This window comes from Cavenderia fasciculata (assembly GCF_000203815.1).
Source record: "Cavenderia fasciculata unplaced genomic scaffold Scf_Dfasci-G-b-285a01.f1-5, whole genome shotgun sequence".
Classification (NCBI taxonomy): domain Eukaryota; phylum Evosea; class Eumycetozoa; order Acytosteliales; family Cavenderiaceae; genus Cavenderia; species Cavenderia fasciculata.
The window spans coordinates 538,149-552,231 of NW_004457708.1; the positions used below are offsets into that span (position 1 = coordinate 538,149).

General features: G+C 35.2%; 4 protein-coding genes across 4 annotated transcripts; 1 reads left to right on the plus strand and 3 right to left on the minus strand.

The window, feature by feature from the left end:
- Positions 1-20: 20 nt before the first annotated feature.
- On the minus strand, positions 21-2,727 carry osbG (oxysterol binding family protein; the record flags this gene model as incomplete). Its single annotated transcript, XM_004366258.1, has 6 exons — positions 21-350; positions 424-816; positions 925-1,101; positions 1,218-1,386; positions 1,459-1,709; positions 2,722-2,727. The coding sequence occupies 6 exons, from the start codon at positions 2,725-2,727 to the stop codon at positions 21-23; spliced, it is 1,326 nt and encodes a 441-aa protein (XP_004366315.1).
- Positions 2,728-3,608: 881 nt separating this feature from the next.
- rcaA (peptidase M41) lies at positions 3,609-6,261 on the minus strand (the record flags this gene model as incomplete). Its single annotated transcript, XM_004366259.1, has 2 exons — positions 3,609-5,524; positions 5,616-6,261. The coding sequence occupies 2 exons, from the start codon at positions 6,259-6,261 to the stop codon at positions 3,609-3,611; spliced, it is 2,562 nt and encodes an 853-aa protein (XP_004366316.1).
- Positions 6,262-6,925: 664 nt separating this feature from the next.
- On the plus strand, positions 6,926-11,011 carry udkC (adenylate cyclase domain-containing protein; the record flags this gene model as incomplete). The annotated part of the gene is made up of 6 exons (XM_004366260.1): positions 6,926-7,000; positions 7,088-7,242; positions 7,331-8,383; positions 9,372-9,421; positions 9,533-9,765; positions 10,085-11,011. The coding sequence occupies 6 exons, from the start codon at positions 6,926-6,928 to the stop codon at positions 11,009-11,011; spliced, it is 2,493 nt and encodes an 830-aa protein (XP_004366317.1).
- Positions 11,012-11,300: 289 nt separating this feature from the next.
- Positions 11,301-13,874, minus strand: scdA (C-terminal CASP domain-containing protein; the record flags this gene model as incomplete). Its single annotated transcript, XM_004366261.1, has 5 exons — positions 11,301-11,807; positions 11,876-12,708; positions 12,773-13,312; positions 13,386-13,768; positions 13,858-13,874. 5 exons carry the CDS (start codon positions 13,872-13,874, stop codon positions 11,301-11,303), a joined length of 2,280 nt encoding a protein of 759 aa, XP_004366318.1.
- Between the last annotated feature and the right edge of the window lie 209 nt (positions 13,875-14,083).

Here is a 14,083-nt window from a genome sequence, read left to right on the forward strand (position 1 = left end):
GTTTGGGTTCATAACTATATTTAGTTTGGAGTTGGGAAACCCTTGAAAACCCAACGTTCTTGTTCTTCGTCGAATTTGAAATATACTCTTTCCTTCTTTTCCTCTTCTTTGGTTGCGCGGAGACGCTTTCTTTGTTCGTCTTCAATCTCTTTCTTGACGACATCGGAAGAGGCCATATCGTTGGCTACAATGTGCTTGGTAACCTCTTTCCAAACGTTGAGTGAATTGATTGGATCAGTTTGTTTAGGATATAATGTATGATTTGGTTGTAACTTTTCAGACTCGAATAAAACTGTATCTGTTGGACCAAATTGTTTCTTTGACTTTGATTTCTTTTTACTCTTCTTTTTCTACAAAACACAAACAATCAAATAATAATAGTTAGTATACCAACAAACATTTATATTGTTTGTTTTGACTTACAGATTTTTCAGAAGAAGCAGGAGTATCAAAATATTCAATGTTGACGGTACTGTTGAGATAACCACTTAGGGTGGCATGGTGTTCCTCCTCATTCTTTTCTTCGTTGTATTCGTAAATATCGCCCTTGACAAACTCGTTCTTGTCAAAGTGGAGAGTGGCAGAGGTGTTTGTGGTTTGACACATGATTTCGACAGAGTCGGTCCAGTTGATTGAACGTGTACCAAAGATAACATTCTTTACAATGGCGTCTGGAAGACCCTTATCGATAACATATACCTCCTCGTGTGCAGGCTCTCCATCTGATTCTCTCATTGGTACCTTTATAATAATATCACCCGATGTTACAATTGATACAGAGTTCATGTGAAATTTAGCAGAGAATTGAACATTGCACTAATATATATTTAGAACAAAACAAAACAATCGATTGGTTTGATTAGTTATTATAGAAATATAAAATTTGTTTTGTAAAGTATCGTATCGTATCGTAGATCTACATACATCCATGGTTAAACCTTCGCTTGTTTCAATATGGAATGCTGTTAATGGTGGATGATGAGTAACTTGTTCAGCAATGAATCGTGCAGTACTAGTCTTTCCATCTTCTTCAGCCGATGGATATCTAATAAAACAGTTATGTGTTTCTCCCAACAATGCATTATATGGTTTTCTTTGGAACTATAATAAACAAATAAATAAATGTTAATATATATATATATATAAATAAATAGGAATCCAATAATAATATTATTATTATTATTATTGTTTGTTTGTTTGTTTGTTTGTTTTCATACATTTCCATCACGAATACAAGCCAAAAAGTATTGGATTACAATTGCCATTCTTCTAGCTTGATCTGGTTCGCTAGAAACAGCAGATAAAAGGTGAAAGTATTTAAGATATCTTGCTCCAGCAAGCTCCAAAATGGAGTATGGCATCAAAAACATTGAAGGCATGCTTACCCTATAAAAATTAATAAAAAAGAGTAGAGTAAGAATTTGAAAAAGGGCTACAAGTTGGATGGATCGATCATACTTTGTAAGTTCTTGACCAATACCCAATTGTGAAATGAAACTCTTGACAGCACCAAAGATGCTGATTTCTCTAGTTTCCCATTCACCATGCAAGTCGGCATAGGACATCAATCCTGGGTCTTGTTCCAATTTATCCATTGATTCTTTCGATTTGGCTGATAGTGTTGAAGCGAGTTCTGTTGCCTTCTTTTTTGTATTAATGTTATTGCTGCCGCTACTACACAAATACTTTTGACTAATCTTGGTACTGTGCTATAATAATTTTAAGAATAAATAATAATAAATAAAGTAATAATAGTAATAATAATAATAGGTAATGAGAGGGTTATGTTAAAATACTGTATTATATTTATATTGTTGCAACAACAATGTCTCTCCTATGTCTCTATGTCTATATGTCTATATGTCTCAGTCGACCGATAGATAGATAGATTATATATTGTCACACACTGTTTAGCTATGTGTTGTTGCTGTTATTGTGCAATGATTATTACAAGATATATAATGTGGAAGGGGGAGTTTGTTTGTTTGTTGAGAGAGAAGACGGACGGACAGACGGACAACAATACAACAAACAATTAATACAAAAAACAAAAAGCGTGAAGAGATAATCGATTGATAATTTGCTAGTTTTTTGTTTTAAAAAAAATCTGTTCATGAAGGAGGAAAAACAAAAAAAAAAGAAATAATAAATCAGCTGCTTTGCGCACCTCCTTATCCCATCCATGTGTCTACCCGTTCAATTTTCATCACCATCGTTTCGCCCTACAAAAGCAGGAGGTATCTGAAAACAAAAAAACACAAAACCAACAATGGTGTCGACAAGATTCGAAAGGTGCAAAGCAAAAGCGGTGAACACGACGATGATGGCGATAGGGATGAAATGAAACACACGAAACCTATAAACCGATAAGTTAAGTTTCGATACCACGTTATTGTTAACAATATAAACCAACTATGAATTCATGCAAGTTGATCAAAGAATTAAAAAAAAAGATAATCATTGTCATTGTAATTGTTGTAGAATTAACACACACACACACACACACAATTGTGTGTCATTGTAATGAGAGAGAGAGAGAGATAAAAACAACACACAAACACTATGTAGATGTAGAGAGAGAGAAGATAATTTTAAATCTTAGGATGGAGGTGGTGGGTGGGTGGGTGTGGGTTTTAAATGATGATGAACCTGTATCTATCTCTATCTCTGGTGATTGTTATATTATATTGAATTTTTATTCTTATATTTATTATTACATACAGTCATATTATTATTATTATTCTGTCTTTTAAAATAGAATTTAAATTTAATTTAATTTATGTGAGGTATGGTATGGTATGGTTTGAACAACAATTGTAATGTAAGGGTTCAATCCAAATAGTTCTAGTCTATGGGTTATAAAATTGTAATGATAATAGATTATAACGAGGATTTCAAGCAAGCAAGCAAAATGGATAGTAGTATGGGATAGTTGGATGATTAATTAATTAAAATCCAAAAATAAATAAATAAATAATAATGAGTGTTATTAGAAATCTATATAGATGGAAAAATTACTTTTAGAAAAAAAAAAAAGAATAAGAGAGACAGTGAGAGTGGAGTGTTGTGCGTTTCAGTGTCTGTCTGGATGTGAAGATGTATGTGGAGGAAGGGAGTAGGGAGTAGGGACGGGATCTATTACTCTTTAATATAAGTTTTTTTTTTTTAGAGATGTGTAAAACAACAAGCAAGCTGACTGGTTGGATGACTACTATTTTCAATTCTACTTTTATTAATCCAGATACAAAGCAAAACAAAAAAACAACAAATCTATTGTTGTCCAAAACCCTAGTCACTGACAGAGGTCTAATTGTTTGGCAATTAAATATTCATTTTATTCGCGTCTCGACACGAAACTTCCATTTTTGGTAATATTTTCCAAATTCAATACCTTTTTTAAAAGAATATTTTTCGTCCCCTTGGTTTGTTTTTTTTTTTTTTTTTTAAAGAATAGAATAGCAAATAACACTTAGCTCAATACTTGGATATATTTTCACAATAATCCATCGATTGAACTGGTTATATTGGTTGGCAGGATTTGGCCGGCCTTGTACTCCACTGAGCCTCTTTCTTTTCTTTATATATATTATATTATAATTTATTTATTTTTAAATCTTGTTTTCTTGTTGTGGTTGTTCGTTTGTTGTTGATTCAGTGGCAGTGGTACTGCTACTACTGGTAGGGGATTCAGTTTCTGGAGTAACTTCACCAGTTAATTCAGCCCAAGTTGTTTTTTCACCAAATGGTCTTGGACCCAATAATTCACGGAGGTCGTCACGGAGAAGGACTTCCTTTTCAAGGAGTACCTTGGCAACCTTTAATAGTTCCTCTTTCTTTTCGGTCAAGAGGACATGAGTTCTCTCGTAGGCTTGGTTGATAATTTTTCTGATTTCTTCGTCGATCATCCTCGAGGTGGCCTGGCTGTATGGCTTCTCGATGGTCATTTCACCGTTGTTTTCCTTTTTAAAAGAGACGACACCGAGACGTTCGTTCATACCATAGTGGACGACCTTGGACGAGGCAATCTTGGTGACCTTTTCCAAATCGTCTTGGGCACCGGTCGAGATACGGCCAAAGATGATGGATTCGGCGACACGGCCACCGAGGGTGACGCAGATACGGTCGATGAGCTGCTCACGGGTGTAGAGGTACTGGTCTTTGGGCTGGTACTGAGCAAAACCGAGTGTACCCATGCCACGTGGAACAATAGAGACCTTGAGCAGCGGATCAGTGTGTTCGAGGAACCAGCCGGCGATGGCATGGCCAGCTTCGTGATGAGCGACAATGTTACGCTCCTCTTTGGAGAGTACACGGTTCTTGCGCTCGAGACCGACGAGTACACGCTCAATAGCCTCTTCAAAATGCTTAAATGTGGCCTTGAGGGCGTTTCTACGGGCTGCAACAAGAGCACCTTCATTGCAAACGTTGGCAATGTCAGCACCAGAGAATCCTGGTGTGAGGGTGGCAAGCTTCTTGGCGAGGTCTTCCATGTCGCCTTCAATCTTGATCTTTTTCAAGTGTACCATAAAGATGTCCTTGCGACCCTTGATGTCGGGTTCGCCAACATAGATGGTACGATCGAAACGACCGGGACGCATCAAGGCAGGGTCGAGAACGTCGGGACGGTTAGTACCGGCGAATACGACGACACCCTCAGTGCTGCCAAATCCATCCATCTCGACGAGCAGTTGATTGAGGGTGTTTTCACGTTCGTCGTTGTGGAACCCATTTCTCGAACGTGAACGACCCACAGCATCAATTTCATCGATAAAGATGATGCATGGTGTGTTGGCACGTGCCTCTTTAAAGAGGTCTCTTACACGCGAAGGTCCTACACCCACAAACATCTCGATAAAGTCGGATCCCGAGATGGTAAAGAATGGCACGCCGCTCTCGCCGGCCGTAGCCTTGGCCAACAACGTCTTGCCCGTGCCAGGGGGACCCACCAGGATCGCACCCTTGGGGATCTTGGCACCGAGCTTCTTGTACTTGTCGGCGTTCTTGAGGAAGCTCACAAACTCCATAATCTCCTCTTTGGCCTCATCCATACCGGCCACATCCTTGAATGTGGTTGTTGACGTGCCTCTTGTGGCCTTGCTCTTGCTAAAGAGACTGGCGGGACCCTTTCCACCCATCAACGAGATGTTTCGTGAAAAGTAGGTCAATGCTGCAACAAACAGCACCGTTGGGATGATACTTATAATCTCTTTGAATATCGCATTCTCTTCGGCGTAGCTGGCAAATACTTGGTCGCCCAACTCTACACCCAACTCTAATTGATCCTGTTCAATCTTGCGTTGGAAATCGTCTACGTTTGGTACATTGATCTTGTAGAGACGGTATCCTTCCGATGTCTTTACACGAATCATCGCAATGTTACCATTGACAATGTGAATGCCTGCAATCGTTCCACTTGGCAACACAGTCGATCTAAATGTTTGATAATCAATATAATTTCTACCATCTGCTGTTTCCAATGTTGTTACGAATAATACCATTAATGCTGTAATTGGAATTGACCATTCTAAAAACAAAAAAGAAAAAGAATTATGTAAAAAGTAAGTATATATATATAATATTAAAAAGTTATATTTTGGTTACGTAAGATAACTTACTAAATGCACGGAATATATAGCTGAAATCAAAGGGTCCACCACTACCATCCTTCTTATCATCTTCTTTTTTATCCTTATTGTTATCCTTGTCTTTATCAGTCGATGATTTATTTACATTTTCCTCTTCCTTTTTCTTTTCCTCTTGTTCCTTTTTCTTTTCTTCTTCTTCTTGTTTTTTCTTTTCCTCTTGTTCCTTTTCTTCTTTTTCTTTTTCCTTTTCTTTTTCTTCATTATTATTATTCTTATTCTCTGTTGAATATAATCTATAATGATTGTTAAATATCATTCCACCATAATGATTATTTCTAAGACTATTGTTATTATTATTTTTGGTTGTACTGTTATTGAATATATAGTTGATATCTCTCATCAATTTATTGTTGTTATTGTTATTGTTGTTGTTGTTATTTATACATTGTTGTTGTGAAGATGATGATGAGAGGTGTGAATTTACATAATTATTGTTGATTATAGATGGTGATAATCTCTTGCTATTGCCTATTAAAGAAGATGTCAATGTTTTTGCCGCTGTTGCCGTAGCAACAATCTTATTGCTCAACATCGCTGCTCTTCTTGTATGATATAAAATAATAAAAAGAAAGAAAGAAAGAAAGTGCTTTGAAGAATGATCTTTTTTAATCAACATTCATCTTTGACGAAACAAGTCGACAAAAAAAAAACTCAAGAAATCATTCATTCCTCATCATTATGTGTTGGGAAAGCTCCAATGAACTGATCACAGTGATGGACAATATGGTATTAAATGATGATTCATTGCATGATATTGTTTGGACAGTAGAACAAGATAGATGGATAGATAGATAGTTATGGTGGTTGTATCTTTCAATTTATCTTATTGAAATTCAATAAAAAGGAAGGAGACCGACCGACTGACTAACCAACCGACCAAGCAGCTAGTTATCAACTATAATAGATTTCAATTAAGGTTGATAGTAGTAGTAGGGGTAGTAGTAGTAGCGGTAGTAATAATATCTATTTAAACCCAAACAAGCATATCTAAAAAAAAAGAGAACAAGGAAATTTGAATATATTCGTTTCGATTCTTTCGCTGCAACGGATTATTGTTATTAAAGACGAAGCTGTCTCGTTTTAGTTTTTTTGTTTATCTCTTAAACCCGCCTTTTGATTCACAGATAAATATACTAACCTATATTTATAAGAGTTTCTACTACATCCCTCCCTCTCTCCCTCTATATTTATTTATCTATATATAAGTATCATCAACTAACTGTGATAATACAATACATACGCAACACACACACATATACATATACATATATATATAAAAGATGAATGAATTAGAAGTAGAACTACAAGAACGTGCCGACCAACGTTGGACAATGAAACCAAAACAAGAAACTTTGGTATGTCCTCTCTCTCTCTCTCTCTCTATCACACATCAAATCAATACTAATCATTTCAATCATTGATCTATTACTACTCTTGCACAGTCATTTGATAAAGGATTCTTTTTGTCGGTCAAAGCCATTCAACAATTGAGAAAGAAGAATAATGGAAGAGTGATTGTTGTTGGTGTAGCCGGACCAAGTGGTGCTGGAAAGACATCTCTTGCCCATAAAATAGTATCTGTTTTACCAAAGACTGTGTATGTTTGAAACGACGAGAATGAGATGAGAACGATATGTCATCACTAGACTAATCAATCAATTATTGTTTATTTATATTTCATTTAGATTAATTTCATTAGATAACTATTTGGATTCAAGTAGACAGATTATAGAAGAGAATTACGATGATTATAGATTGGTAGATTTTGAGTTGTTGAGAAAGAATATTACGGATCTCACGTCAAACAAGGCCACCGACTTGCCATTGTACGATTTCACCAAGAGTGGTAGATACGCCTACAACAATGTACAACCACCTGAATCCAAGGTTGTCTTGATCGAAGGTATCTATGCGTTGCACGAAGACGTCAGAGATCTTTTGGACTTGCGTATTTCGATTTCTGGAGGTGTCCATTTCGATCTGATCAAACGTATCTTTAGAGACGTGCATCGTACGGGTCAGCAACCACACGAGTCGCTGCAACAGATCACCGACACGGTATACCCCATGTACAAGGCATTCATCGAGCCCGACTTGCAACTGGCCGAAATCAAGATTGTCAACAAGTTCAACCCGTTCTCGGGTCTCTTGAACCCCATCTACATCCTCAAGTCGCTCAAGCAGGTGACCGTCGACCAGGTGGTCTCTGTGCTCCAAAAGCAGCCCACTCAACACACTGCGCGTTACTATGACATCTACTTGATCCCACCCGGTGTCGTGTTGTCCGAGTCATCGTCGTACGACTGGATCCGTGTGCGTAACAGCGACGGTATCTACAGTATCATGTTTAGTGAGGAGATTAAAGAGTCGGGCTTTATCATCTCACCGCGTGTCGATTTTGTCGTCGGTGTCAACATGCTCGGCGGTCTCATGTCGCTCGGATACCAGATGGTCGCCATTATTCATCGCAAGTCGACTATATTCAAGGACGGTAAGATCATCATCTCATTTGACGAACTCGAAGAGCTTGGTCAAACCTACATCCAGATCAAGGGTTTTGACGCTGCCTCTGTCCAAGAAGCTGGCACCAAACTCGGTTTGGAAAACCAATACATCCAGAAATCCTACATCGAATTGTACAATGAAAAGTACAAGAAAACAGCTCCTCTTGTTCATGGACAAGTTGCCGCCCAAGCACCAAATAACTTTTCACTTGCAGGCTTTATTAATCCAAAATTGTAATATCGATCTTCCCCATCCCACATCTCATCACATATCATATATATATATATACATAAATAGATATCTTTCTTTTTTTTTTTTGCCCATACCCACCACCACGACAACGACAACAACATTACTGATCACTATATAAGTAATAATCGAGATTAGTAGTACCTATATTTCTTTCATATGTGTGGGAGATTGTTGAATATAAACAACAACAACAACAATTAAATAATAATAATAATAATAATAATAAGATTTTTTTTTTCCCCAAAAACCAAAACCAAAACAAAACAAACCAGAGGAATAAATAATAATAATAATAATAATTTTAGATTGTAATTACAATACCGACCTACCATACAAATAATATTATTTTAATTTAATTTTGAAATTCCAAGTTTGTTGAATTTCAAAAATTGTATATTATTGGTTTCCTTTTTGCATTGTTGTTGGTTTAAATCTCTTTACATCATGAACAACAACATAGTTGTGATACGAGAGGGGTGTTGAAAGAGTTATTTTTGGGTTCATTCTTTCCCCACCTACCCCCACTCTTTAGTGACACCAATCTCCTCTAATAAATTTTAAAAAGGAAGGGTTTCTTTCATATTTTAAAGGAATTAATATTCTTTATTTATTTACCAGTAACCTTTTCTCCATTTTTTTTGATGAAATTTAAAAAAGTAATTCATTTGAAACACAAACGTTCTTCTTGCACCAATTTCCCCAGTCTCGACGCAACGTTTGATTTTATTTTTATTTTTTTTATAAAAATCCCAAGATTTTTTTTAAGGTGAGTATCACGTGACCCATCAACCAACTCTCACCATCATATTTTTTTTTCACCACTTACACTAACATTCATTATCTGTCTTCCTTAGTATCTCTTACAAGTTACATATTATTTTATAACTATATATTTTAGTTTTATATTTTATAATTTATAAATAAATTCTACCAAGGTTTATTTATTTAGGTTATTTAATATATATTTAGTACTAGTTATCAGTCACAACCAATTACCCAAGTCAAAAAGCAAACTCGCTGTAGTTTTTCTTATCTTAACTTAACGAAAAGTTAACTGTTATCTCTTTTGTTACAGTCTTCCATGACGGCTCTATTAGCTCAAAGTAAATTGTTGCAATTCCAAGTTGTAGGTGGTAGTACCTTTGATGCTACCACCACCCCATCTGCCCTTCTCTCCTCTTTCAACGGCAGCGACTCTGACTCTTCCTCCTCATCCTCATCTTCTTTGGCATCTCTTATCTTGGCTGCAGTCGATGGCAAAAAGACCACTTCTGTGGTAGCTTCTGCCGCCTCTGTTGCTGCTGCTGGATTTGCCTCGTTGTCTTCTGATGCCGCTGTCTCCTCCACCTCCACTTCTGTCACTGTCAAGCACGGAGTCATTGCTCCCGTCACCCAAATCGATTCAGAACCACTAAGATTCGCCATCAAACACAAGTCATATTCCTGATGAGACTGCTCAATCAAACACCGGTGCTAGGGGATCTGATCAACACTTACTCACTGTAGTAGGTGGTGCTTCGGAGGGTTCCATGGATCCCCTACGAGTGAATCATCTTGATTCTAAACTTCTCAAGTCTCTCAATCTAAATATAACAAAGAATGTAAGAAGAAGAAGAAGAAGAAATTTTAATATTGAAAAATAGAATCAAAACGGTATACTAATAATTAATTGTTTCTTTTAGTATTTGGTAAGAGAAGTTAAAGATCTTGGTGATAGAGGGTGTAAGGAAGCTTTGGAGTTATATTCCCAAAGTTTCTTCACTCCATGTGAACCCTCAGAGAGACACATCTCCCAACTTGTCCAACACCACTTTTACCGTGTGATTGTGATGGAAGAAGAGTCGATTGCTGAGGACGGAACCGTCAGCAGCATCATGGTAGTTGCATGCGCCTTTATCATTGAAATTGATGAATTTCGTGCTTACCATCTCGACTATTTCTGTGTCCATCCAAGCATGCGTGGTAACGGTGTCGGTGGTAAATTCTTCCACCGTCTCCAAGACCATCTTAGAGAGGACAAGATCAAGAGATATCAATTGGTTACACTTGAAAGTGAAACGAAAATGGTTGGTTGGTACTTGAAACAAAACGCCATTCACTTGAACGTTGAAAGCGACCATCTTCTCGAAGATGGTGCTGAATTGCGTACATGGTGGTTATTGTTTGTTCCTTTGGGAACCACTGCCAAAGGTGATTCGGACCAGCACTCATCCATGGTCATCACCCCGTCCAACAATGGTGACAACGATCGTGTCCCCACTCAATCGATTGTTATCGACGCTCAATACTTGGCTCGTCATGTCAAGGGTGTCAAGCATCTTCTTGCCCTTGCTTCCAAGTATCCTACTACAATGCACAAGTTTATGGCTAGTGGCAACGTTAGCAGTGCTAGTAGTAGCGATATCGGTGAAGACTACTCTAACGATTCCGATAGTAGCAGTATTAGTAGTGGATTTGAAACTTCCTATTTGGAAGATATTTATTCAAACTATACTGACGACGACGACGATGACGGCGACGATGACGATGACAATTATGATAGCCACGACAACCACCACGACAATGATATGGATAACCAAGAAATGTTTAGTTTCTTAGTTAATACTTAAAAAAAAAAAAACAACAACAACTACAACAAAAACATTAACTAATTAACAAAGACAAATTTAACAACAACAATCCATTGACTAACTATACCAACCATCTCACACTTTCAAAACAAAAACAACTTGGAATAATATTTTATTTTTTAATCAACTCGATCGATTTATTTAAATATTCTCTCTGGGGAACCAACATTCACAATAAAAAAAACAAAACAATAATTTAAAAACAAACAACAAAACTAGTTATACAAAATATATATTAGTAAAATTTTATTATTAAAAAAAACAATGATTATTCTTCTTTTTTTAAAGTTGAATTAAAAGGAGGAGGAGTATGTTGTTGATTTCCATAATTTAGTTCATGAATTTCTTGAGTGGTTGTACTTGTGTAATAGAGAGTGTAGAATACCAAAAGATGCAGTAGGATAGAATAGACAAATAGGAAAATTCTACTATATTTGTTGGAAAGGAAGAAACGGGATGCATTGAGAATGACTTGTTCTGCTGAATTCATTTCCTTGTATCTTCTATATTTTTCTTTTTTACTAAAAGAGTTGAATGGATTGATGCTATCTTCATACAATTGTTCATATTTCTTGTCAACAACTCCTTGTTGTTGTCCTGTTGCACCTCTTTCCAAATCGACCATTGAATTTTGTTTTGTCATTTTTCCACCTCTATTATTATTTTCATAACTTTGAAGGAATCTAATCTTTTCAAACAATTTAATATTATCTTGTTTTAAAGATGATGTTTCTGATTTTAATGTTTCAATATTTTTTTCAAATTGATTTTTATCCTAAAAAATAAAATGAAAGGTTAGTGACCAAGGTTAAAAGTAAACAAATCAATCTACTTTATAATTACATTTTCCAATTCTATAATTTTTAATTTAAATCTATCACGTTGAGAAATAACAATATCCATCATTTTTTCACTTTCAGATTTTTGTTGTTGTTGTTGATCAGTACTATTTGAAAGAATTGGTGAATTATTTTGATTACTACCACTACTTTCATTAATTAAAGATGAAAGATTATTGTTACTATTATTTAAAGTAGAGTTATTAGAGGGATGATCTTGATGGGAAATATCTTCTTCCAATTTTTGAATCAATTGAGTTTGATCATTTTTAATATTTTCCAAATACGATAGTTTTTGTTTGTAATCTTGTAATTCAGATTCATAGGTGGCAATGGTTAATCTATGTTTGGTTAGGTCATTCTCGAGTTGTCTATTTTTATCTTTAAGAATCTTGTCATTTTGTTGATGTTGTTGCAGTTGTTGTTGAACTTCTTCATTGCCAACGATTGCTTGTAGTTGTTCAAGTTCCTTTTTGACAGATTCATAGTCTTGAAGTGATGGACTCGATTGAATATGTTTATCCATTCTTTCAACCTTTTGTTTTTCAACTTGCAACAATGTTTCTACTTGATGGTGATAGTCATTTGATTGTTTAAGTTGGAGTTTGAGGTCATTGATAGAGTCTGAAAAATTCGACACTTCTCCATCCTTTTGTAAAAGCTCCAATTCCAAATCTGCAATTCTCTTTACCAATGGTTGAATTGCACTCTTTTCTCTCATTGATTCTTCTCTAATCGATGAATTTTCAGCTTGCAGTGTTGATAATTTTGTTGTAACCCTTTCCATTTCATTTGATAACATTTCAATTTCTGATTGTTTTGATGATATTTCTTCATCTAAAAATAAACAAAAATAATTAGAGCTCTGATAACAATTGCAATTATTATTAGTTTTAGTTACCATGTTTAACCTTTAAATCAAATAAACTAGATTGATTTTGATCATGAGATTTTGAAACTTTGTTTAGATCATCTTGAAGTTGAGAATTTTGTCTTGTGAGTTCTTGATTTCTATCTTTGAGATTATGAATCTTTGATTTGTACTCTATTCTCAATTCATTCTCTCTAGATTGAACCTTTTCAAGAGTGGTTGATTCAAATTTAGTTTCATAATCTTTGACCTTGTCTTCCAATCTTCTAATGGTTACTTCTTGATTTTGAATCTCTTGAAAATCCTTTTTAAAACCTGCCAACTCTAATTGTAACTTTCTATTTTCAATCTCCAATTTGCTAGTTGACTGGTCAACCTTGTTGTATTCATCCAATGCAGCTTTAAGTGCTGGCACTGGATCATTTAATTCTGATAGATCCTTGTATACACCAAAGAAACAAGATTCAGAATATTTACTACGTTTTGTTAATTTATCAACTTCCTCTTGATACAATTTTAATAATGTTCCAAATAATTTTAATTTATCTTCATCTGATACTTTTCTAAAGTCTAAAATAAAAGAAATGAAAAGAAATGTTAGGTCAATTGATAACATAACATTATTGTTTATCTATTTCTTTACCTTGAGTTTGTTTAGCTAAAACCTTTCTTGATTGTACACATTCTTCTTTCATTGAAGCTATTTGTGATACAAAGCTATCCAATTCACCTTTCTTTTTATCGATACCAAATTGTTTCCATGATTCAACAATGTCTAAAAAGGAAGATGAAGATCCTCCCGTAGATGAACTAACTGTTGTTGTTATTGCTGGTGTGTTACTATTACTATTGTTATTGCTATTGGGCAAGTTGAATGGGATGGGAGAGGGAGGTGGAATAGAAGATGCACTAGAGTTTAATGAACTCAACAAGTGTGGTGCTGGTGATGATATTAATGGTGTTGAAGATTGTGATACATCAACTGAAGTATTTGTTGCTGTTGTTGGTGTTGTACTCATCTTTCTTCTTTAATCATTATATACCGATAAACAAACAAACAAATCATCAAAAGTAAGCTTTTAGTGTTGTTTTTAAAACAATGAACCTTCACAAACACCAAGACATGACTCATTTTTTAATAAATTAAAAAATTTTATTTTTTAAAAAAAGAAAATTAATTCCCCGATCTGGAATTAAAAGGAAACAAACAAATAATTACAACCAATAATCAATAAATAAATAAACCATCAAATCACTCAACTAATTAGATTTATATATATATTCACAAAAAAAAAAAAAAGGGTACTTTGTTGTTCTCTTTTTTTTTTTTTGCTTCTTTTT